The sequence below is a fragment of the Branchiostoma belcheri genome, unplaced genomic scaffold, assembly GCF_001625305.1.
Source record: "Branchiostoma belcheri isolate BF01 breed outbred unplaced genomic scaffold, Haploidv18h27 scaffold72, whole genome shotgun sequence".
NCBI lineage: Eukaryota > Metazoa > Chordata > Leptocardii > Amphioxiformes > Branchiostomatidae > Branchiostoma > Branchiostoma belcheri.
Genome location: NW_017804376.1, coordinates 982,676 through 1,004,834, shown reverse-complemented (window position 1 = coordinate 1,004,834; position 22,159 = coordinate 982,676). Strand labels below are relative to the sequence as shown.

The window sequence follows — 22,159 nt, the reverse complement described above, 5'->3', positions numbered from 1 at the left end:
AAAAACTGCAGGTAATTTTGTTTTTAAAAAATGACAAATTGCCGATAATTTGTTTTTCAAAAAATCACAATGCAAGCAATTTAAACTCGAGTGATTTTGAAATTCCCTTAATTGATATCTTTAAATTTATTTTTAGATACGAATTTAGGTAATTTCAAACGCACCACAGGTTACTCAAGTTTTCGCAGTTGCGTGCGTAGATTCACTTAAGTTACTTTTAAATTACCGGTATCTAAATTGATATCAATAAAAGATATGTTGAGATATCTATTTAGGGAATTTCAAGCGCACCTAGGGTTACTTCAGTTTTCCCTTGGATAAAGCGCAGGAAATTTGGTGGCCTGCGAAGAGTTATAAATTTACATGACATAAAAGACGCCATCTTCTCCTAAGTGGGAACAACTTGTTGATGAGATGCGATAGCGCCTAGAAATTGATCCGAACACCCTCTTAAGTCCCACTTCCGTGAAGATTCGTGATCTTGTTAACCCGTAGTTAGGTCTGGGTCAGAAGGCCAGGGTCACTCTGTTGATTAAGGCTGCGAGAAACTGGCACAGGTGCATGGGTTTGGTTCGGGATTTAGACCATGTTGATTTGATTATATGGATGACATCCTCTGGGAACCCCAAAACTGATGCGCGCGTGCGAATAAAAAAAAGTTTTGCAAAAAAAAGTTGCTTTCACTATGAAATCTACGTGGTCAAGAAGGTGGAACAAATGGCACAGAATATGTTATGGCGAATAATCTACTCTTCGAATTCATTTCTTTACATTTTTGTCCTTTTTCCTTTGATTTTGGCATTCTACGACATTAGTATCGTTTCTAAATGTTTTCCTTGCAACTTATGGTATATTTTTGCTCATTTAGCACGATTTACAGTATGGTTGTAAAACTTTTTTTTTTTGGAAACGGCCGAAAATTCATGCGCGCGCGGATGTCATCCATATAATCAAATCAACATGGCCTTAACTGGAGCCAAGGATTCTTGAGCCGTTACCGGTCTACTCAGGCAGGCGGCGTGACTGGAATATGGTTAGTTAAATCTCATCCGCCTCAAACAACGCTTCCTGAATCTATCATCTGGAAAGACCTAATTAGAAATACCTAATTCAGGAGGCGAAAATAAGAAGTAAAGTTTGAGTAAGAACTAGGTTACAATTTTCTGAGACAGAGATACATGTTATGTACATTTAGCCAATGACAGTGTTGACAATAAAAATGTTAGCATAGGTATACTCCTAAAAATACTTACCAATAAAAAGCAACTGTATTCCAAAACAGGAAGTAAGACCTTGATACAGCGAACGTATTACATGTATATGTACATTTTTTCTTCACACAATGTACAAATATACAGTCAGGTGCCTAACACCTAATCATCTTTTTCAGCACCTTTTTACACGCTCACTCACTTTGATCAGTTTTGCCATATTCGCTTAACGCAAGAATCTATTACATTCCGTTATATAACATATGTACTGTAAAACTGAGAACGACAGCTAGCAACCCACGCTGTAAGTTCTCCAGACGTGAGGAAATTAAAACTGGACAAGGCCAGGCTACGGTAAGATTACATTGTCTGTCTAACTCTTGTCTTGTAGTTTTTCCCATTAATTTCGAGGCCGTCTGCTTAAACGTATCTGAATCAAAGATATGTTTCTATGTACATTTAGGTACTAATTCCTTTTGCCAGTTTTACTTCTGCAATGATGTCCTTGGGGGTGATTGAATTCCTGCCAGTTGTTTTTTTAGACGGTCTCGGAATCTGAATCAACCATATAAGTCTATGTACATTTTATTTACAAATTCCTTTTGCCAGTTTTACTTCTGCACTGATGTCCTTGAGGGTGATTGAATTCCTGCAAGTTACTTTATTTCCTTGGGCTGTCTCGGAATCTGAATCAACCATATATGTCTGTGTACATTTTATTTACTAATTCTTTTTGCCAGTTTTACTTCTGCACTGATGTCCTTGAGGGAGATTGAATTCCTGCAAGTTACTTTATTTCCTTGGGCTGTCTCGGAACCTGAATAAAAGATATATGTCTGTGTACATCTTGAAAGTCTTGAAGCTATACATGTATTTCTATTTCATTTACTAATTTTTTTGCCAGTTTTACTTCTGCACTGCTGTCCCTCAAGACGACTGAATTTCTGCCAGTCAGTTTATTAGACGGCCTGGGAAAGTCTTGAAGACTTGTGACTTGGAAAGTCTTGAAGTCTTGGGATCTGACTGATCTTTTTCTCAATATGTGTTTTTCATTTACTAATTTCTTTTGCCAGTTTTATTTCTGCAGTTTTACTTCTGCACTGCTGCATATGCATTGAGAACAACTGAATTCCTGCGAGTCGCTTTCTTAGACGGTTTCGTAATGTCTTGAAGAGTCGTGACGAACGGCAACTTCTCAAGCATCGCTTCATCCTGCGCTTCGTGATCCTCCAGGATTTCGTCGGGCAGACTCCTGCGGAGAAACCTCCTCACCGCCCAGGTGCCCATGTTCCCGCGGTCCGCGTCCTTCCTCCCGTCGGCGGAGTGGAGAGAGAGCCGCCGGGCTTTTGGGCGTTGTTGCCGGGGCTTGCCGTGCGCGTGCTGCGGACGGATGGACTGGTCGAACGCCGAGCAGGTTGCCGTTGAGGCCACGCTCATCCGCCGGCCCGTGCTGTAGCGCCTCATGCGGCGGGAACCTGAACGACAGCAAGGCAGAATGATACAGGGGTGAAAGGTACCGAGGATATACTAGTAAAAGTTATACATATATAATCCTTCTACCTAAAAGTTTAAAACTACACCAGGTAACACCAGAAAACCTGTTGTCAAATATGGTAATTTCAAATGCAGAGTAAGTAACAACTACATGCTCTGGTTCACAATGCAAGTCGTAACTGTTATATGATACCGCTTAGATGTAGGACACATTTCTGATTTATTTTATTTCGGACCACAGGTTTGAGTCTGAGGTAGCCTATATCTTGAAACTATATCTTGAGAGGCCAGCAGGCCGATATGAGTATTTCATGAATAAACAAAGACTCCGACAAAGAAGCAAACAAACAAGTTTTCTCCAAACTCACTTGAAGAGGAATTGCTAGGAACCACAGGTATGACCGGCTCTGGTACGGGTGGAGGGACGGCGCTGGGTCGGTAGGAAACACACAACTGCCGCTCGTACAACAGAAACAACTGCGGCAACTGTGTCCGCCAGGAACTTCGCCCGGCGGCTGGTGCAGACCTTGTAGTGGACAAAGTCTTTCCACGATGTTTTCCGTGATGACTACTTGGCGCCTGTCTGTGTGTTGTTGGAGAGCTTATGTGCTGTGCTTGTCTCCTAACATGTTCTGTTTTCAATGACCTGGTCGCTGAAGTTGATGCCGACTTGCGAGAGGCGTCTACATTGTTTTTCACGGTTTGTTTGTAACCGTTTCTTTCTGTTCTGTCACATACGGCGGTCGTTCCTCTCATTATTTCATCTTTTGTGGATGTTTGGGAGCTAGTGTGATCCTCTTTACTGCGAGAGGTGCGTTTTTCTTCTGAAAAGTTCGGTTTCATCAAGGACGTCCTTGGTTTCATCTTTTGTACTATGTCTTCGGCATTGGCCTGCTGGAGCGTCCCTCTAAAAACTGCCACCTGGCGGCGGGGAAGGATTCTGCAGCTTTCTGGTACCCGATGACTGCACTGAAATGACCGCCTTGATTCGGGGCTGTTGACAGGAGTTTTGATAGACTCTCGGTAGCCCATCCTGAAGACTGGATCGTTGACGGTCGAACGTTGATGGCGGGTCGACGGGTTTTGCAATTCTACAAAACAATTATAAACAGTACATGTACAGCTCTTAACTGTGAAGCACACACAAATAAAGTAAACAGTTCATTAAAAAAATCATCAAATATTACAGTTGCCCGTCACATATATATGTACTTGATAAGGCGAGTTACACAGTCATAGTATTTTGGGGAAGACTGTAGCAGAATGATCGTCGAGAAAAAAATCTTTCGGGCAACATTTTCTGTTACCAGACAGTTAAGTTTTATACGACACACCCATGCCTCTCACAAGAATGTCCACAGTTTGCTGTCGTAAATTATCGTACGGCAAATGAGTTTCATCATATAATTTAAGAATCCTCAAAACCCTCGAGCAATCAAGTACCCATGTCGGCAACTACAGAAGACGTTGGCATTCCCCCAAATAGTCCAATATATATGCAATAAGATCAAGAGCGCTCTATTATATTTATACCGACACGTGAAATGGATACTGAACTTACATTTTAGCTCTCAAACTCTCAAGAGTCTTGGTTTCTTGAAGAACTAACGCACGACCTCGGCTTAATGTGAAGCGCTGAGTCCGATTCAGGTGGGTTACTTTGAAGAACGTGCGAAGTACCTGGATTTCTGGTCCCGCCGAAGACTCAAGGATCTGCGATTTGATGGGTGCTAAATCGGCGTGCAGCGAATCGTGCAAGTGCATTTAAACAACGGTCGGTACGCATGAGATGTTAGGATGAATAAAAGTTCAGCGCGTCAAATCTGTTGCTCTCTCCGTTCGCATTTAACACTAACCGCGTCGGTTTTGCCGGATGTTTCTATAATTAATCCTGACCTAAAATTCTCCCCGTTGATTCTGCCATGACAACTTCTTCATGCAGTTGCTGCGGAATTCAAATAATTTGCTATCAACATTGTCTGGAACCCTCGCCCTTTGCTATAAGTACAGATCTGTCTTCATCGAACAAATGCATAAAGTAGCTACTACATCTTCTTCAAAAGCAAGCGTTATACCAGCACAATAGCATGGCCTTACCGACAGATAATCTAGCCTGCTTTAAGGAAGTGTTTTCGTGTAAATAATTCAGCGTTGGCCACCTGTTCTGAATGACCTGATAGAATAAACATGGCGGCGTCAATCACACGTATCTGGCAAATAGGATCTACACACCATTGAGCGCTGAGTGGTTCAGAAGAGGGTCAGCATGCCCTTTTTTCGTGAGCCGTTTTAATTCACCCCTAACTTAATCGTACTCGGCCGCTTTAATTCTGCGTTGATTTAAAAGCTGTCGAGAAATTATCAAGTATCAATGTTCAAAGCGTATATAATTGGTCGTTTTTATTCCACGTTCATCATTAAGCGTTTTTGAACAATTCTTCTTAAGGCGTAGGCGAATAAACGATAGACTGCCAAAATATCACAACAAAAGTCCGGTGTCCGCAGATTGTAGCTAATTTTGCCCCACACTCCATGAACACAAAAATAATCCTATAAAGTACTTCGAAACAATGACAACTTTGTGTTAAGCGTTCACGCCTTCCTGAATTTACCGTTAAGCCATGTCGACCCTCCTAAATTTACCGTAAAGCGTAGCGTTAATTACCAGTATCCCCCCATGTGGGCCCTCTCAGAGGGGGTCCCAGTGGGGAGTCGGTACCACCTGTTACCAGGACCCCGCCATGCGTTAGACAAATCTCTCAACTCTACTCTGTTGGGACATAATATCCAGATGTCACTCACACCCTTGCACTTGGTCTCTAGACGTGTTGTATGTAAGCTTTAGAACGTGCTAGTAAATCTCTAAAATGTGTTCTTGTCAACATGAACCTTAAATAACCCCACCCCCTTCACCCTCACCTTGTCCCATCCTCGTCTGGAGGGTAGGGGACTATCATACCGTCCAGCACAACCTTTCTCCACCCACCCCTAAGTAGTTTTAAACATTCCTAACTATTGACAAGTTCTCCATGCTCTAATGTATCAATCGGATAATTTTTATGGACTATTTTCACAATTTCACTACATACGAGATTCTCTTTAACTCCTAGAAGCAAGTTTGTAAATTCTGTCAACACGCACGCACACACACACACACACACACACACACACACACACACACACACACACACACACACACACACACACACACACACACACACACACACACACACACACACACACACACACACACAGACACACACACACACACGCCCATGTATATATTGTTACATAAAGGCACAGTTATCTGTAGTCAAGACAAGAGTATGTGAACTTCTTTGGCTTCATTTTGAACAGCTGCTGATTTCTTAAATTTCAATTCTGTTTACTACAACATTTTCTTCGAAGAAAGCTAAATGTTCTTGCACAGAGGCCTCCAGTACTGTGCCGCACTACGTTGTGCCCGAACTACTATTGACGGAGTTAGCCCCAAACGACCGTGACCTGTACCTGCATTACTGGCTGGTGAAAGTTCAAAGGGCAAACAAGACTTCCGTCCAAAGTCCGTCTCTGCTTTCCTCAATTTCGTTGAGAAGAACATACAAATAAACAGCGTTCCTTGTCGGGATTCAAGTGTCACCTCAGCTCAGTATTATCACACGGAAGGGTGTGTATTATTTTACTTCAAAGTATAATTCATAATCGTGGCGCCGTGTGGCGTAGTGGTAGAGCGTTCGACTATGAATCGGCGAGACCCGGGTTCGATCCCGAGTTGTACCCGGTATATGTCCGGACATGCGCCCCGACGATGTGCCCTTGGGAAAGGCAACATTTTACACGAATTTCCTCACTCCACCCAGGTGTGAATGGGTACTTAACTTCGGTTGGGGAAGGTCGCATTGAGGTCACCTAGCCTAGTAGCGCCGAATGGCAGCCGCACAGTCCCTTGCGACAGTTCCACATAGACATAATGTTATGTGTATGATGTGGTTGTAAACCCTGCATCAATTCAGCGCTATAAAGGCTGCGATTGCACGTAATGTTTAACCAATAAAATCATTCATTATTATCATTATTGTTATTTATGATCAGGTAATGTAAACTGTCAGCAATACATCATATAAAACATAGTTCATGCCTGCTGCGTTCATAACGTTGGGTTTGTTATCTGATTTCAGACGATGCTTACCCGGGAGGAGGCTCTGAATTTTTTGGCGGGAGATCTTAGGATCACAGGTGCAGAGAGGAGACTACTGGATGACAAGCTTGGTCTTCTGAATGAAGCAATCCGCTCCTATCACAACTCTGTACCATTTCAAAACCTGACGCTCTTTTCTATGGAAACAAAGGACAGAGCAGCCCCTTCTCCAGATCAAATTAAGCAGGATGTATTGTCGGGAAAGGGCGGGCTATGCTTGACGCAAAACGTCTTCTTCTTCTACTTGCTCCAAGCGCTGGATTATGATGTTTTCTTGGTATCTTGTGTTTCCCATCGGATTAAACATGTTACTGTAGTTGCGCGAAACGTGGCGGAAAAAGATGATGTGTACCTCGTGGAGGTCGGCTGCGGGTTCCCAACATTCCAGGCGATTCCTCTCAACTTCCATGAGGAGTCTCCGGTTTACAGCACTCATTTCTTGAGTACAGGTTTGTAAAAAAGGGGGAGCTGATCGAAAGACAACACCGTCGCGGGGACACTCGTCCTCTGGGCCCCGGACAACAAGCCGGTACCTGGCGCGAGTTCTACGCCTTCACGCTGGAGCCGAGGGACCTGGAATTCTTCCGGGAACCCATGAACACGGTCTACACTGTTCCGGGAAGGTTTCTGCAGAGTTTGCGCGTCATCACGTTCCAGAAGGACAGACTTCGGGCGATCAAGGACTGGTGTCTGTTGGAGGAACAAGACGACCATACACTCAGGGAGACTCAGATTCACTCCATGCACGAAATGATGGCGATCATCAAGGAAATGGCTCCCAAAGTTGACCAAGCTACAGTGACCAAAGCTTTGTCACACTGGCAAGAAGCTAGTAAATAAAAATAAGGCATGTCTTAAAAAGTGTGATAATAATAATGCATGGAGAATGGTCTTCTTTTATAAAATGTACATTTTGATATAACAAATCAAATTTATACAAACGTCTGTCATAGATTCAAATGTCGGGGATTTTAATGATGTTGGGGAAATATTTGACAATTAGGCCTTCCTCTTCTTCTGTTCATTCGAGAGACAAACAGAAAAAGCCATTAGATTATCTATAATATTTCCTCTAATAGCAGTTATAATGCTCATGTCAAAGAATTTATTGTTTACTTTTTATTTACGTTTACTAATTTAACATTTCCTTTCAAGAAAGCTAAACGTTCTTACACAGAGGCCTCTGGGACCAATTGAGAACTCTTAATTAAGTGTCCTTTCTAATCTCAAGTAGCATCAAGATGTCAGTCTTGTGTGCTTGTGCAAGTGTTGCAAAGGACATAACCTCTTGACTGCGGCCAAACAATTATTGCGTTCGGCAATGTTTCTGTTAAAAGTATCACTATAGATGTGTGTGCACAGCCCAATCTACATGTGTCCCAGTGTACAGGTAGGGGTCAGGTGATGGGTGAGTTGAAATGAGGTGGTGCATTTTAATGTATTTTCTCCAAGTTGACAATTACAACAATGGGGTCACTGCATATATTTTAGTGAAGAAAAAAGGTACAAATAGAAATAGCACCAAGAAAATATATGTACAGTTTGTATCTCAATATTACACATGATCATTCACAGAAGGTCTTATTAATTTTCGCACATTTTCAAATCAATTCATGGCTATGTCATAACATTAACAAAACTTTGCCTTTCCATGATTATTTTATGAACAGTCAACAAAATCTTAATGTAAATTGTCAGGCTGTTATAATCACAGTGGTTCAATCTGTCAACTTTTATTGTTGTGAAAGCAGCAAATATTTCCACAGCTGGAAGAATAAAAATATTCCCACTGCATTTGACCGTCCTTCTGGATAATTTTCTGTGTTATCAACTGTACATAGAGCAATCAATGAAGTGATAAATTGTTATAGTTAATTCAAATATACATCTACATGTCAGCATTGCCACCCAAGCACATAAGATTTCAAATAACAGTTAGACCCCTGCCAAGGCCAGTGGACCAGTCCAGCATCTCATCTGCAGCAGTTTGCCAGGGTTTCCACATTTTTCTGAAGGAGGGGTGGACAGACACACTGCGTGGGCCTTGGTAGGTTCATCCATGTTTGCAGAGCAGACAGGGCGTGGCCAGGGTTGCCAGGCGACAGCTGGACCAATGAGGAGGCTGCTGCTATCTGTATACCCCATGGAACTGCAGAAGACATTTTGTCAAACAAAATTATCAGCAAAAAAAGACGTAATATCACTGCCTCTCTACACATACTAACTTCAATTTTCTTTTGTTCACTGTATATTTTCATCAAGATGTTCACCTAATTTTGAGCTTGATATCCAAGTTATTACAAGAAACAGCAGATAAAACAACATATCTTCCTATCCCCTGGGGGAATATAACACAGGTGAAATTCAAGTTGTATTGAAGTTTCATCCTGTAAGTCTGTCACTTGACCACTCTACAGTGAATTCATGACACTACAAGTACAGGAATGTCTCTCTCAAATTTGAAACATCGATAAAATCTCTTTTTTTTTTCTTCTATTGCATAATAAAACCAACACAAAAGTAAATGCATCTACAGTATGATGTGAGGAGTATGAAAAAGTTAGTATGTACCTGAATTTGGTTTCTTCACTGCTTCATTGAGCAAGTCTATCATCACCTGCTGTAGCTGGTTTATGGATAACTTGTCCTCGGCCAGACCAATCCTTCCAACACAGCCTGTCAGAAGAACATTACAATAACAACAGTGAGTCATTGGAAATAAAACAATCTTTACTGTACGTCACATTTTGTAGTTCGAACAGCATGGCAATTAGTGACCAATGAGAGGGTGGCAGCTTGTATTTGGATTTTTATATTTTACTAGTACAAATGTACTTTGTATTTTTGTAGCTTTTGAAGAAGGTGGGCACATACTTACACACGCACGTATGCACACACACACACACACACACACACACACACACACACACACACACACACACACACACACAACACACACACACTAACAACTCAACACAAGTACACAAGTATCTATGAAAAGAAGTTAAAAAGAAAGAGAAGAACTCACCAATGACTTGCATGATAGCAACAACAGTGCCTTGAGGCACGGTGCTCTTGATAGACTTTGCTTTCTTGTTGTCCCTCCACTTCTGTAGCAGTGGCAGCAGCAGTGTCTGTATGAGGTGGTCGTGAGTCCACTTCCAGCCCTGGTGTGAGCCCAGCAGCTCCAGGGCTTTGGCTGTCTCATACATCAGGGGGTTCAGACGGGGGTACTTCACTGGAAAAAAAAGTCCCAAAGTCAGAAATACAGGACACTGAACAGGACTATGTTTTTGTTTGTATAAAGGAGGCCGTATACATGTAATTTAAAATCAGGGCACTCCATCCATCACTTTAAAGAGATGGTGGACGATATAAACTCCCTGGCAAGTTAACTGTAAATCGGGAAACTTTTGCAGTATCTTACTTGGTCTTACTTTTTTATGGCACAGCAAATATGTCTATCTTTACCTGTACTACAAAATTCAAACAACCAGGAAGACCTCCCTTTCCCTTTTACTGTAAAATAAAACCACCACACAAGTTTCACAATGTACATAACTCATCCTCTTGACCTCAATGTTAAGCAGCCGGCTACTAGTAACTGATTTGAATATTTCATTTCTGAAGGCTCAAACACTCAAATAAATCTAGCAAAAAGGCTGCACATGTACATGTATTTCCATCATAGCAGCAGTAGAGCCTTACCTCTGTGTGTGTTATTCACCAGTGCCGCAGTTTCTTTCCTCTGTAGAAGTTCCACTAGTCTATCTGCCATACTGTTCACATCCCCGTCTTTCACATCCTTCCACTGGTAGAGACTCCTGAAGCAGGACTTCAAGTCTTCAGCAATGTGCTGACTCATCACGACTAGCTCGATCACGTGTGACATGGGTCCATCCTCCAGGTTAGGACCACTTCTCTGCAGGACCAGTGGCCAGACGGACACTATGGTCAGGATTCTGTCCACTGGGAAGAACAGCTTTTCCCGTAGAATGTCGTAGACGAGAATTCTTACTTGTTCAAGTTGTCCTAGAAAAAAAGAGGAGAAACACATGAAACATGAAACTGGAATTATAAGAGTTCTGGGAAGTTTTTGCAGTTAGTGTTTTGAGAACTGTGTAGTGGATTGTATGATGCAATTTATGCAAGTCTTACACCACTTTCTAAAGGCGTGTGCTGGGTCATCTTCACACCTTCATGTACCCTCCCTATCAATCAACTGTCAAAATCACCTTCCACCTGCCAAGACACTGGAAGCAATTAAGGGACATGCAGACCTCCCCCCAAATCAGCAACAATACTTCTGCACCCAGAATTAAACAGCATCTGAGAAATACTTCAACAATTTTTCTTTACATTTTCTACAATTTTTATGTAACATTAGATTTCTGGACTGTACCAGTCCATGTACAGTAGGGGTGAGCAGGACCTACCTCTCAGCCTACACAGCCCTGTATAGAGCCTACAGGTAGCCAACAGGTGCTCTTTCCTGATGTTCAGCCTGATCTCGGTGTACAGGGCACGGCTGACTTGACTGACCAGACCCTCCCACTGGCCAAACTTGGCCAGGTAGGTCACCCTGCCCAGTATGGCCATCTCAGCTGTAGTCATGACTGGCAGTTTTGTATTGTGGGTTTCGCACATGGTCTTCACTTTGGGAAACAGGTCCACTCTGGCCTCCTCACTTTGCAGAAGATACTGGAAATGTGTGCAGAGAATCATTTAGAAGGCATTGTATAATTATTCCTGTCTATGCAAGAAACTTTTAGTGCAGGTAAAATTGGAACTGTATACAATGTATTTCTGATGTCTACCTGCACCTAACCTGCACTGATCCATGTACTGGGTAGATGCAGGTTAGTGCAGGTAATATTGGAGCTGTGTAGGTATTTCTGATGTCTACCTGCACATAACCTGCACTGGTCCATGTACTGGGTAGATGCAGGTTAGTGCAGGCAAAATTGGAGCTGTGCAGGTATTTCTGATGTCTACCTGCACCTACCCTGCACTGGTCCATGTACTAGTGCTAGTAAAATTGGAGCATTTCGAGCCGTGATCATATAATGTATGTTCTATACAATGTGACATATTTTGTCATGAATATATTGAAATGATGAATTTCTGTAGCTCTGTAAATACTAGTGAATCATGTACATACATGTACCTCCATGATAATGTCGACAGCACCTGCAGCAGTTGCTCCCCCTTGCATGTTATTCATGTACTGCAGCACATGGTCAGCTGTCAGCTTGTCTCTGGGCTCTGTCCTGAGTTTCTTTACCGTCCTTCTTTCCACGACTTCATCGCTTTCGTCACCTGTGATCTCCCCATCTTCTACATCCTCCTCCAGGCTCCTTTTGCTGGTACATGTACCGCTTATACAAGAAACGTCTTTAGATGAAACTGCATCTTCTGCAGCACTTAAAGTTTCACTGTCAGGAACCTGAGATGATTCTTTTGTCTTTCCTTCTTCAATTTTCTCTTGAGGATCTACTTCCTTCAGTCTGGACATCTCTGATGTCTGCTTATCCTTGTCTTCATCTTCAAGTGTCAAGGACTGTCCTTTCTTGATCTTTTCTTTCTCTGTCTGCTTTAGAGTTTGTCTTGAGCTCTTATCAGGAGTTGTAGTTGTTTCTTCTGTAATGTCGTGGCCATTGTGTGAGCAAGTTGCCCCTTCGTTTACTTTCTCTGGGCCATTCTGTGCATTAGTGCCTTTTCCTGGTTTGGTTTTTGGTTGTTGTTTACTGTTGGGCTTGATTGGCAAAGTGGTAGGTCTTGAATTTGCCTTTGTAGTACTCTTCTGTTTATCTTGTGCAGCTTGTGTGTTTTTCTTACCACTTCTCCAGGCTGTCTTTTCACTTTGTACGAATAGGATTGCTCGTTTTTTACTAGAACTGTTCAAAGAGTTTTGACAGGAGGCGTCTTTCCCTCCCATGCTGAGGGACCTTGCAGCACCCCTACCACGGTTCGCTTTTGGTTTCACCTGCACTGCTCCCTTTGGAGCGACGGACCGGAACACACACGGAGAGGAGTGCGCAGGGTTTTCTGCATTTGGTGATGCAGCATCCTTGGAGGAGACGCTTTGGGACCAACCATCGTCCCCATGGGGAGTACGTTGCAAGGGTGATACCACCGGTGGCAGGGGGGTTTCCCTGAGTGGAGAGATGGGCAGGGAAGGGGACAGACTAGGGGATGCTGACCTCCCCCACGGCGAGGGTGGAAGTGGCGAAATGGGACGTTCCAACAGAAGAGGCGAAACCGGCAGAGGGGAGAGTGCTAGGGACTCGAATGGAGAGGGTGGGAGGGGGGAGACAGGGGATGTGGATAGGCTGCTCCGGTTGGACCTATTGGATACCCGAGGGCTTTCTCTATCGGGTAGGCTAACTCCAGGTTGTTGCCTTAAACACAGCTCCATAGGTTGATGTTCTCGTGCACTTGCTGCACTGTTTGGTAGACTAACTGTGGTTTCAGTCTCACTCTCTGAAAGTTCCCCTTCCTCCATAGTATCACATGCTGTCTCTTCCTCTTTGGGTGCCTCCTGGTTAGCACCATCCTTTGCACTGCTTTGTCTTGCTCCACTTGGAAGTTCATCTGCCTTTGCCCCCACCTCTTGGTGTACCTGTTGGTTAGCATTATCATTTGTACAAGTACTGCCTTTTCTATTAGTTTCATCTGGGACTTCAGGTGTATTTATGGTATGCTCATCAATGGTCGCATTGTTATTTGTAGCAGCTGCTTCCATTGTACATGATTTACCATTGTGTCTGCCATTTTGATGCTCTTGCGGTACATGCTTTTGCAATGCTGTACTCTGTTGTGACACTTTTTCCAATGGCTCCAACACAACAACAGCAACTTTATTGACAGCAAGCATCTTACGTGCTTCAGATGTTGTGCACACTTTTGGACTCTTAACAATAGCGTCTTCCTTTGAGATTTGGGATGTAGAGTTATTAAGTGGTTCTGCTTTTGGAACAGGTTTTTCAGTGACCATTTGTGGTGCTATGTCCAAGGCAGATGTTACATTTCTTTGTGCTGTGCATGTTTCTTTATCTGATACATTAACTTGTAAATGAATGTTTCCAGAAGTATCTTCTGTTCTCAAGTGTTTGGCTGATTTGTTAGGTGATAAAACACTTTTCGGTGCACTCTTCTCTGCATCTCTGTTTGTCATCTGTTCTGATGAAGACAAGCTTGCCATGTCTGACTTTCTCATGGACCTCCTTGGCGAATCAACTTTTGGGCGGTTGTCTTTTGTATCCACATCCGAGAGGCCCTTTTCTGAAGACAAACTTCTCTTTCGCGTTCTTGAGCTAGGACCAGAGAGGGGACTTATCAATTTGGTCTGCAGCCTGGTTACCCTTTTGGGTGTGTTGGAGTTAGATGGGTTAGTAGGGTTGTCCTTTGTGTCAACATCTGACAAACTCTTTTCTGAAGACAAACTTCTACTCCGTGTTCTCGAGCTAGGACCAGCTACCAATTTGCTCTGCAACCTGGCTGCCCTCTTAGGTGGGTTGTCCTTTGTGTCAACATCTAACGGGCTCTTTTCTGAAGATGAACTTCTGTTCTGCGTTCTTGAGCTATGGCCAGCAACAGGACTTATCAATTTAGTCTGCAGCCTGGTTGCCTTCTTGGTTGGAGGGCTGTCTTTTGTATCCACATCTGAGAGGTTCTTTTCTGAAGACGAACTTCTGTTCCGCCTTCTTGAGCTGGGGCCAGCGACAGGACTTATCAATTTGGTCTGTAACCTGGTTACTCTCTTCGGTGTGTTGGAGTTACAAGGCTTATCCTTCATGTCAACATCTGAGAGACTCTTCTCTGAAGATGAACTTCTGCTACGTGTTCTTAAGCTAGGACCAGCGACAGGACTTACCAATTTGGTCTGCAACCTGGTTGCCCTCTTAGTTGGGTTCGAGTTAGGAGGGTTAAAAAGGTTGTCCTTCGTGTCAACATCCGAGTGGCTCTTTTCTGAAGACGAACTTCTGCTACGTGTTATTGAGCTAGGGCCTGCAACAGGACTTACCAATTTGGTCTTCAACCTTGCTACCCTCCTGGGTGAGACGTCCCCCTCCCTCTCAGAGGAAGAACTGTCTCTTCTGCTTCCAGGATTGACCTTGCCGCCATGACTCAGTGACCTTGTAAGCGGCCTCCTGAATTCCGGTGAATCTGGTCTTGGTTTTTCCGTACCTTCTTGATCTGATTCTGCTTTTGCGTTGTTAGAAGGATCTTTATTTACCGATGGTGCAGCAGGCAGATCCACATGAGGTGGTGAAGAAATCTTTGAGTTTGACTCAGAGTCTGTGGTGTTGTTTTCAACTGAATTATTGCAAACTTCGTCAAAGCCAGAAGACATTTTGTTCTCTTCTTGACTTTGTGGTTTCACAGCTTCATCTTTGTCACTTTCTTCCTCTGTTAAGCTGTTGCTTAACTTTCTGCTGTCCACTGGCTTTTCTTCTTTCTCATGCAAATCTTTTGTTGCTGTCTGTTCCTGCAATGTTTCATTACTTTCATTTACAACATTCGTCTTGTCTTTAGTATTTTCTGCCTCTATTCTGTCATCTTTTTTGTCAGTCTTGTTATCCTGTCTTGACCTCAGTTCATACTGGGACCTAGTGGGGGAGTTCACTTTTCCCCCTATGTCATCAGCATCTGACTCTGACTTGTTTTTCTTTCTTGGTGAGAAACTAGCATCGCCATTTTGTTCTTGTTCTTGTTTTGAGTCACCAGACCGTGATCGTAAGGGATACCTGGAAGGAGTTACTCCTGTTGTCTTTGTCTTCTTCAGTGGAGAAATAAGCACTTCTGATTTTGCTCTAGTTTTCCTCTTTTCTTCAGTTGTGTCATTGTTTGATTCTGTTGTTGCTGAAGAACACAACCTCGCCATACGTGGCGGGGAGGCAAAATCTTCACCACCATTTTTAGCTTTTATCTCTCTGTCCTTTTCTTTTTCCAGACAGGAATCAGACTCGCTGTCACTCAGATCCTCAACTTCCCCAAACCATGAGCGACAATCGTTCTCTACAGCTGCTTTGGTAGATTCTATGGGTGGCGTAATTTCTTCCTCCATTGGAGCAGCCTTAGCTTTTGCTGCTCTCCTCAGAGGTGGCCTTTTCTGTCCCCTCCTGTCTTGACTTCTGGTAAGTTTCTGAGTACTTGAGCAGTTAACACGATCTCTAGGAAACCGTTTAACTTGGGCCTTTCCATTCTCTTTGCTAACATTGACAGTTGGCGACTGTTTGAGAACAGGAGACCTATGTATTCCGTTACGATAGTTGCTCCTGACAGGAGAAAGCTTTGGTGGTTCGTTGGCTTTCTCGTCAGCAATGTCAGTGTCAGAGAATGGTAGCGATTGGGTGCCGCCGAGGAGCTCACTCTCGATTCTGTCTGCATCATCGTCCATGTCACTGTTGTCATCCGAGCTGTCACTTGATGAGGAAAACTGCAAAAAAAGTAGCTGCTATTAATAACTGGGTCATATCAAAGAAAGAAATAAGTGATAATGTTCTGCTGTGTGTGTATGGGCTGTAAGTAGCAAATTTGCTGTAATATTCCTCCTAATTTTAGCAGAAAATTTAGGATCTTACCTCCTTCTGTTATGTTATATCATATTATTCATTTTATTTCTTTGATTATATGCCAATAAACTAACAAAATATGTGAGCAAATGACAGAGTGACAAAATCCTCTCTCACCCTGTCATCTCTTCTACATGGAGCTGGTGTAGGTGGGAGGGGCGACAAGGGTGACAGCAGCCTAACAGGAGACAGAACACCCCTGTTTGGCACAGTGGACCAGTTCACTTCTTCTTCCTCATCACTGGTTTCATTGGCTGTATTGGAGCAGCTCATTGCACTGATGGGGGATGGTGCCTTTTGTTTAGGGGTTCTTGTATGTGTTACATGGCTTGTTCTGGGCTGTTTTGCTGGGGTAACTACTGGAATAGATGCAGGTTCTCCAGCTGTGAAAGACAGAAAAAACATGATCACATACATATAGTTCATTACGCATGGAGAAATTTACAACTCCACAATACAAGCAGAAAAAGAAGGACAAACTCCAAAATCTTTACATCTATACAAACTTGAATACAGAGAGAGTGTAACATCAAATTCTGAACATTACCTTCTTGCTGTACTCTGGAGTTCTGCTCTTGAAGCCCTTCTATCATAACCTAAAACAGAAACAATTTCATTGTACAATTTAACATAATTATATCTAGCTGTATAGTAGACATACAATTTCAAATCAATATTTGTAACCTTAGAATTTTACCTTACATTGTAACATTATACAATTTTTGTGCAGTAAACATGTACTAGAGTAACTAGAGTATGTACTGAAAATACATCATGAAAAAAAATGGTTAAAATGGTCGAAATTTCCACTTTCAAACATACAAACTATAGAGCTTTTATGCTTGAGAGTAGCAGAATATATTACCTTCGCTCTGTCCAGTTCTCTCTCCAGGCCTCTGCTTTTCCTTTTCTCTGAAGTGAGATCAGCTTTCAGCTTGGCCAGGTCCTCTGAAGAAAGCAGCAAGTAACAAGAAATCACAGATTTAGACTTCAATATCTCATTATGCTGAATAATGTATTTGTCACAAAAGAAAAAGCAGTGTAGAATTTAAGACATCTCTGGACAGTTAAGAACTTCGTGGCATACCTTGTAGCTTGGCAACAGAAACCTTCTTCTCACTGTAATAAAAAAAATGCATTGTTTTACATGTAGGTCATACAGACTGAGAGCTAAGTACAAAAAGATGCAGAACATCCAATAGGCTCATATCAAAACACATCATGACTACAACAAGCCTTGTGTGAGTGGTTCAAATAAGATAGTTTGGTCTAATGGTTGACATCTTGAAAAGGTCATCATCATCCTGTTATGTTGATCCTTCCACAAATATCTGGAAAAAAAACTCAATAAATAAATACTAGTAAAACTGTCTGAACGTACCTGGAATTGTTGGCCTCCCTAGCAGCCTCTTCATCCTCAAACTTCTTGATGACCTCCCTGTACTGCTGACACAGACCCTGAGGGGACACAAACAAACTCAGTCAACATTTCACAGACACATGTACTCACTGATGCACACGGCAAACCAGATAATTAGATCAACTGACTACAGTATTCAGCTGTACCTGAATACTTAGTAACTGCCCTTCTGCAGTATGTGAAAGCTTCAGTGGATAGCTTGCCATTCAATTACATTCTTTGATCTGATAATTAGTAATCCAATAAGTTAAGAATAGTATCTATAGTTGTAGTAAAGTGCTGCTGTACCTCACTAGCCCTGATCCTGTCCCGTGCCTCCTCCACTTCTGCTCTACACTTCTCCTGGCTCTTCTCAAGTTCTCGGTTCCTCTGAAATAAAGAAACATTTCCTAGAACTTTAGAGCTTCCTTAAGGATACAAAATCTTTAAAGGCCTTTTTGTATGACAGGAGAAGCTTTCACTATGTTTTTTAACATGACATTACAATTTAATACATAATTCAAGTTTAAGTTTTGCTTGATATCCTTTCAAAATTAGTACACCATTCAGAAGACTCACCTTTTTAAGAGGCTCCATTTCCTTAAGGGCACTGTCCAACTGCATTTGGAGGGTCTCACAATGTCTAAGGGGCAAAGATTACAGAAAGGTCACCAACAAGCTCATCCCAAATGTAGAATAAAAAGTTAGCTTTCCCAGTTTTCATAGTGACCTCCCCACCACAAACTCATGACATTCTAAATATGTCTTCCTTATATGACTACTCTACTACAGACTTGTGCATTGAAAAGTAATAAAACACAATGAAAACCTCCATTTCCCTCCCACTGCAAAAGAAACCACCACAAAAGTTTCATGCTTTAGTACACTTAGTTCAGAAACAGACTCTTGTAAATCAAAACCTTACCTTTCAGTTGATGCTAGCTGTCGTGATGCCTCCTCTATTTTCTGACGCTGAATGTCACATTGTAAACAAAATCGTCAAGGAAAGAGAAGCAATCAACAATAAACCAATCTGGCAACAGCTGCAACACAAATTTTCTTCCAAGAGCACTGCTTTGATCAAGTTAGGATCGCATATTTTCCAACTCAAGTTCTCCAAAATTATTCAATATCTCATTATTAAATATAAGTAAGAATAATTTGAGACCAACAGTAGTAGACCAACAGTAGTTGTAGGATTCAGCTATTTTGAAATAGACGATGAATATGCCATACGAACAAACATTATGATCCAATAGCATATTAAAATTATACAAATGTGTATTTCAGCCAAGGAACTGAAGCTCATCAACAGCTAAGATAACCATTTGTTAACACCTTCATATTGGTTTCTGTTAATAAGTGTTATAACATGATACATATGGCTGCTATCCATGCATTACATAATTATGCAATTCTGTGCCTAAATGTTTCACACAAGTGTGAGGATATCTTGAGTTAATGGTACAGCCAAAACATGTCATGTATAGATTTGAAAAGCAACTCATTGAACCAAAACCAATTTCTCAAAACCAATTTTTTTAACAACAGTTTAGTATTATTTCTTCAGATGTTAAGACAGAGTTGATTTTTCTTGTTACAATTAAACTGGCGTCATAATTTTTCTGAGTTATCATGTTGTAATTCCACTTGTATGAAACAAGCTTTGCTATTGATTGTAAGGCAGATGAACTAAAGGCACAGGTGTAAGAGGCTGAACGTGAAAATGCATTCCCTAGGCCTAAACCACTCTGTGCCTTTTGACTGCCAATTGCATACCAAATACCAAGTCAATATGCAAATACATACCTGGGTACGGTGCAAATCATTTGGAAAGTTCCCACCATGCCACAGTGCAAGCATCGCACAATTCCACCACAGGGATTTCCAGTGGATTTTGGTCACAGGTGACAAGAATATGAGGAGAGACAAGATGACATTGCAACTCTTATTTCTGCTTAGTCCATACCAAATACATACCAAGAAAGAACAAGACTACCAAAGATGGTAGGAGGAGTAGCATGAAATGTCATGCTTCAACTTTTCTATTACATACTTACTTTCTTTTTCAATTTGTGCCACTTTGCAAATGAAAATGAACTCATTGTATAGTTGGTTTGTCGGTATATGTTCGAGTTTTGGGCACAAAAATTTTGCTTGGTATGTCTTTATCAACATCTTCTTCTTCTTCTTTTGTCATCCTCAACTGAGGTGAAGCAAAAGGCATATAGAGATATAAAAACAAACAAAAAGTCTGAGGTACCTTTCTTGAGTTACTTGTCCCAATTAGAAATAGCTGATATTTCTGTTTTGAAATACACGTATCTCTGTCTGGTAAAGATATGTTTTTTTTCTATCTACACTCCAAACACCAGTCATGATATTGTGTTCATAATGACATATTGCTCAATAAATGCAAGCAAGTATGAAAATACTTTTAAATGTATCAGGTGTAAGGAGTGTATTATACGCTTTGTCCTACCATCTCAAAACATTGTAATGCAAGGGTTATACATATACATTATGTATCTAATACTAGATTATGCGATATCTACATCAAATTCATAATACGTGTATTACCAACTTCAAATCAAATCAATTCCAACAGTTAATTTTTAAAAGTGTACTTTAACGCTTCATAGTTTTCTTATATACGACTACGTATTGTTGTAATGCAAATGTGAACATGTATCGGGATTTTTCTTCTGTATCGGGTGTTACTGTGCAAATGACTGGTATAGAGAAATCATTCTGTTATATACATGTAACTGTATATACAGCGTAAGTAACCCTTGAACCATATGTTTGACGTAAACTGGTTTACATATTTGAGGATATCTTGAGCTTTGGCGTTGTATCTGGCCTTATACTCGGCATTCTGCTTCAAGAGCAAGCTGTAAAATACAAGAGCAAGTGTTAGGTCTCATCTTACTTCTTACAAACTACTGACTTCTTTTAACTTACATCCACTGCAATAGGCTGATTCTATATAACAATGAGTCATGAAAAACTTTGTTGCAACATCAATGCCTTCTCTGAATTAGAGTAATATAAATAATCAATAAAAAATACAACCCAACACTAGGTTTTTTCTCTAGCCTGTCAATGTCATTTCCATCATAGAATGGAACATAATTTGTTGCTCGTAACACACAACACTTTCATATCTACATATCTACCCAATAACAATAACAATATCTTGACTGGAAAAATGTTGTATGGCCATCACAACTTACTCAGTAGAGATAACCCTCTGTTTGACTGCCAGCCACACTCTCTTGTGTTCAGCCTCTTTGTCCTGCAACTCCTATAATAAAATAAAGAAGACACAAAAAAAGTCTTGTTGGTATAAATTCATACTTTCTTGTTCTTTTCTGAGCTGATATTAGAGCCTGGATATTAGATAGATATGGTCTTGGTAGTGTAACAACGAGTATACACTTGTATAGGGATAGGCATCACTTACTGCCCAGGCCAATGGGTCCTGGACCTTTTGGCATAATCGGCACGGGTTTGATCCCGGAGAGTCTGATGAGTCAACCTTCGCGCAAATACTTTTTCCTGTGTTACAGTAGCTATTTTACAAATACTTTATAATTCGGTCATTTTGTACATGAACTCAAGCATAGTCTGAAATGATACCTGTGGAAACGCCCCTTTTTTCTAATCTACCCAACAGAGCAGCAAAGTATATGAACCTCCAAATTATACACAAATTTTTGTCCCACCTTCCTGAGAGCCAGACACCCGGCGCACCCCTCGCACCAGTTGGGAACTTCCAGCCCCGGCATCGCGCCTTCCGTGTCTGCGTCCGTCACTCCGACTTCTTCAGACATTTCTCAGACGGTCTGCCAACTTCATCTTCGACGTTCTGTTGTCTAGATCACGTTACTCTATACATGTAACGTTACATGCTGCAACATCATTACACAGTAACATGTGAAAGGGGGAGGGGGGCACCAACTTCAGAACAATTTACACGCGATTTTGGCAAAACAAACAGCAATACACGACTCCTGTTAAGGTTCCTAGATATATATAAGTCTCCGAAAAGCTATACAACCTTTGTTATCTCCTAGCAAAGGCCAAAAGTCCTAAACTTTACCCTGAAATCAAAAATGAAAAGTTTGGACTGGAGCGAAGATCTAGAAGGACCTTCGTAGGGACGACGTATTTTATAGCTGTCTTAAACATCGACAAGATAGTGCCAAAATATTGGTATGACAAAGATTTTTTAAAAAGCATCCATTTGAATCTACATAAATATATTAATACACCA

General features: G+C 41.6%; 1 protein-coding gene across 1 annotated transcript; it reads right to left on the bottom strand.

The window, feature by feature from the left end:
• Window positions 1-2,300: 2,300 nt before the first annotated feature.
• Window positions 2,301-22,007, bottom strand: LOC109484986. Its single transcript, XM_019788360.1, has 18 exons — window positions 21,609-22,007; window positions 21,117-21,187; window positions 18,460-18,523; window positions 18,190-18,270; window positions 17,863-17,939; window positions 17,569-17,600; window positions 17,347-17,429; window positions 17,029-17,077; window positions 16,599-16,864; window positions 12,071-16,345; window positions 11,340-11,604; window positions 10,612-10,935; window positions 9,932-10,141; window positions 9,475-9,579; window positions 8,941-9,052; window positions 7,604-7,630; window positions 3,074-3,762; window positions 2,301-2,686 (listed from the first exon to the last, which is right to left on the bottom strand). The coding sequence occupies exons 1-18, from the start codon at window positions 21,714-21,716 to the stop codon at window positions 2,301-2,303; spliced, it is 7,224 nt and encodes a 2,407-aa protein (XP_019643919.1). The 5' UTR covers window positions 21,717-22,007.
• Between the last annotated feature and the right edge of the window lie 152 nt (window positions 22,008-22,159).

Bases quoted from the DNA above. Each gene is read 5' to 3' on its own strand.
- LOC109484986 (XM_019788360.1), bottom strand. From the start codon at position 21,716: ATGTCTGAAGAAGTCGGAGTGACGGACGCAGACACGGAAGGCGCGATG. The intron at 17,078-17,346 runs GTAATATATTCT...TTTCTGTTTTAG, and splicing joins GAGAACTGGACAGAGCGAAG to GTTATGATAGAAGGGCTTCA. The intron at 2,687-3,073 runs GTGAGTTTGGAG...GCTGTCGTTCAG, and splicing joins TCCTAGCAATTCCTCTTCAA to GTTCCCGCCGCATGAGGCGC.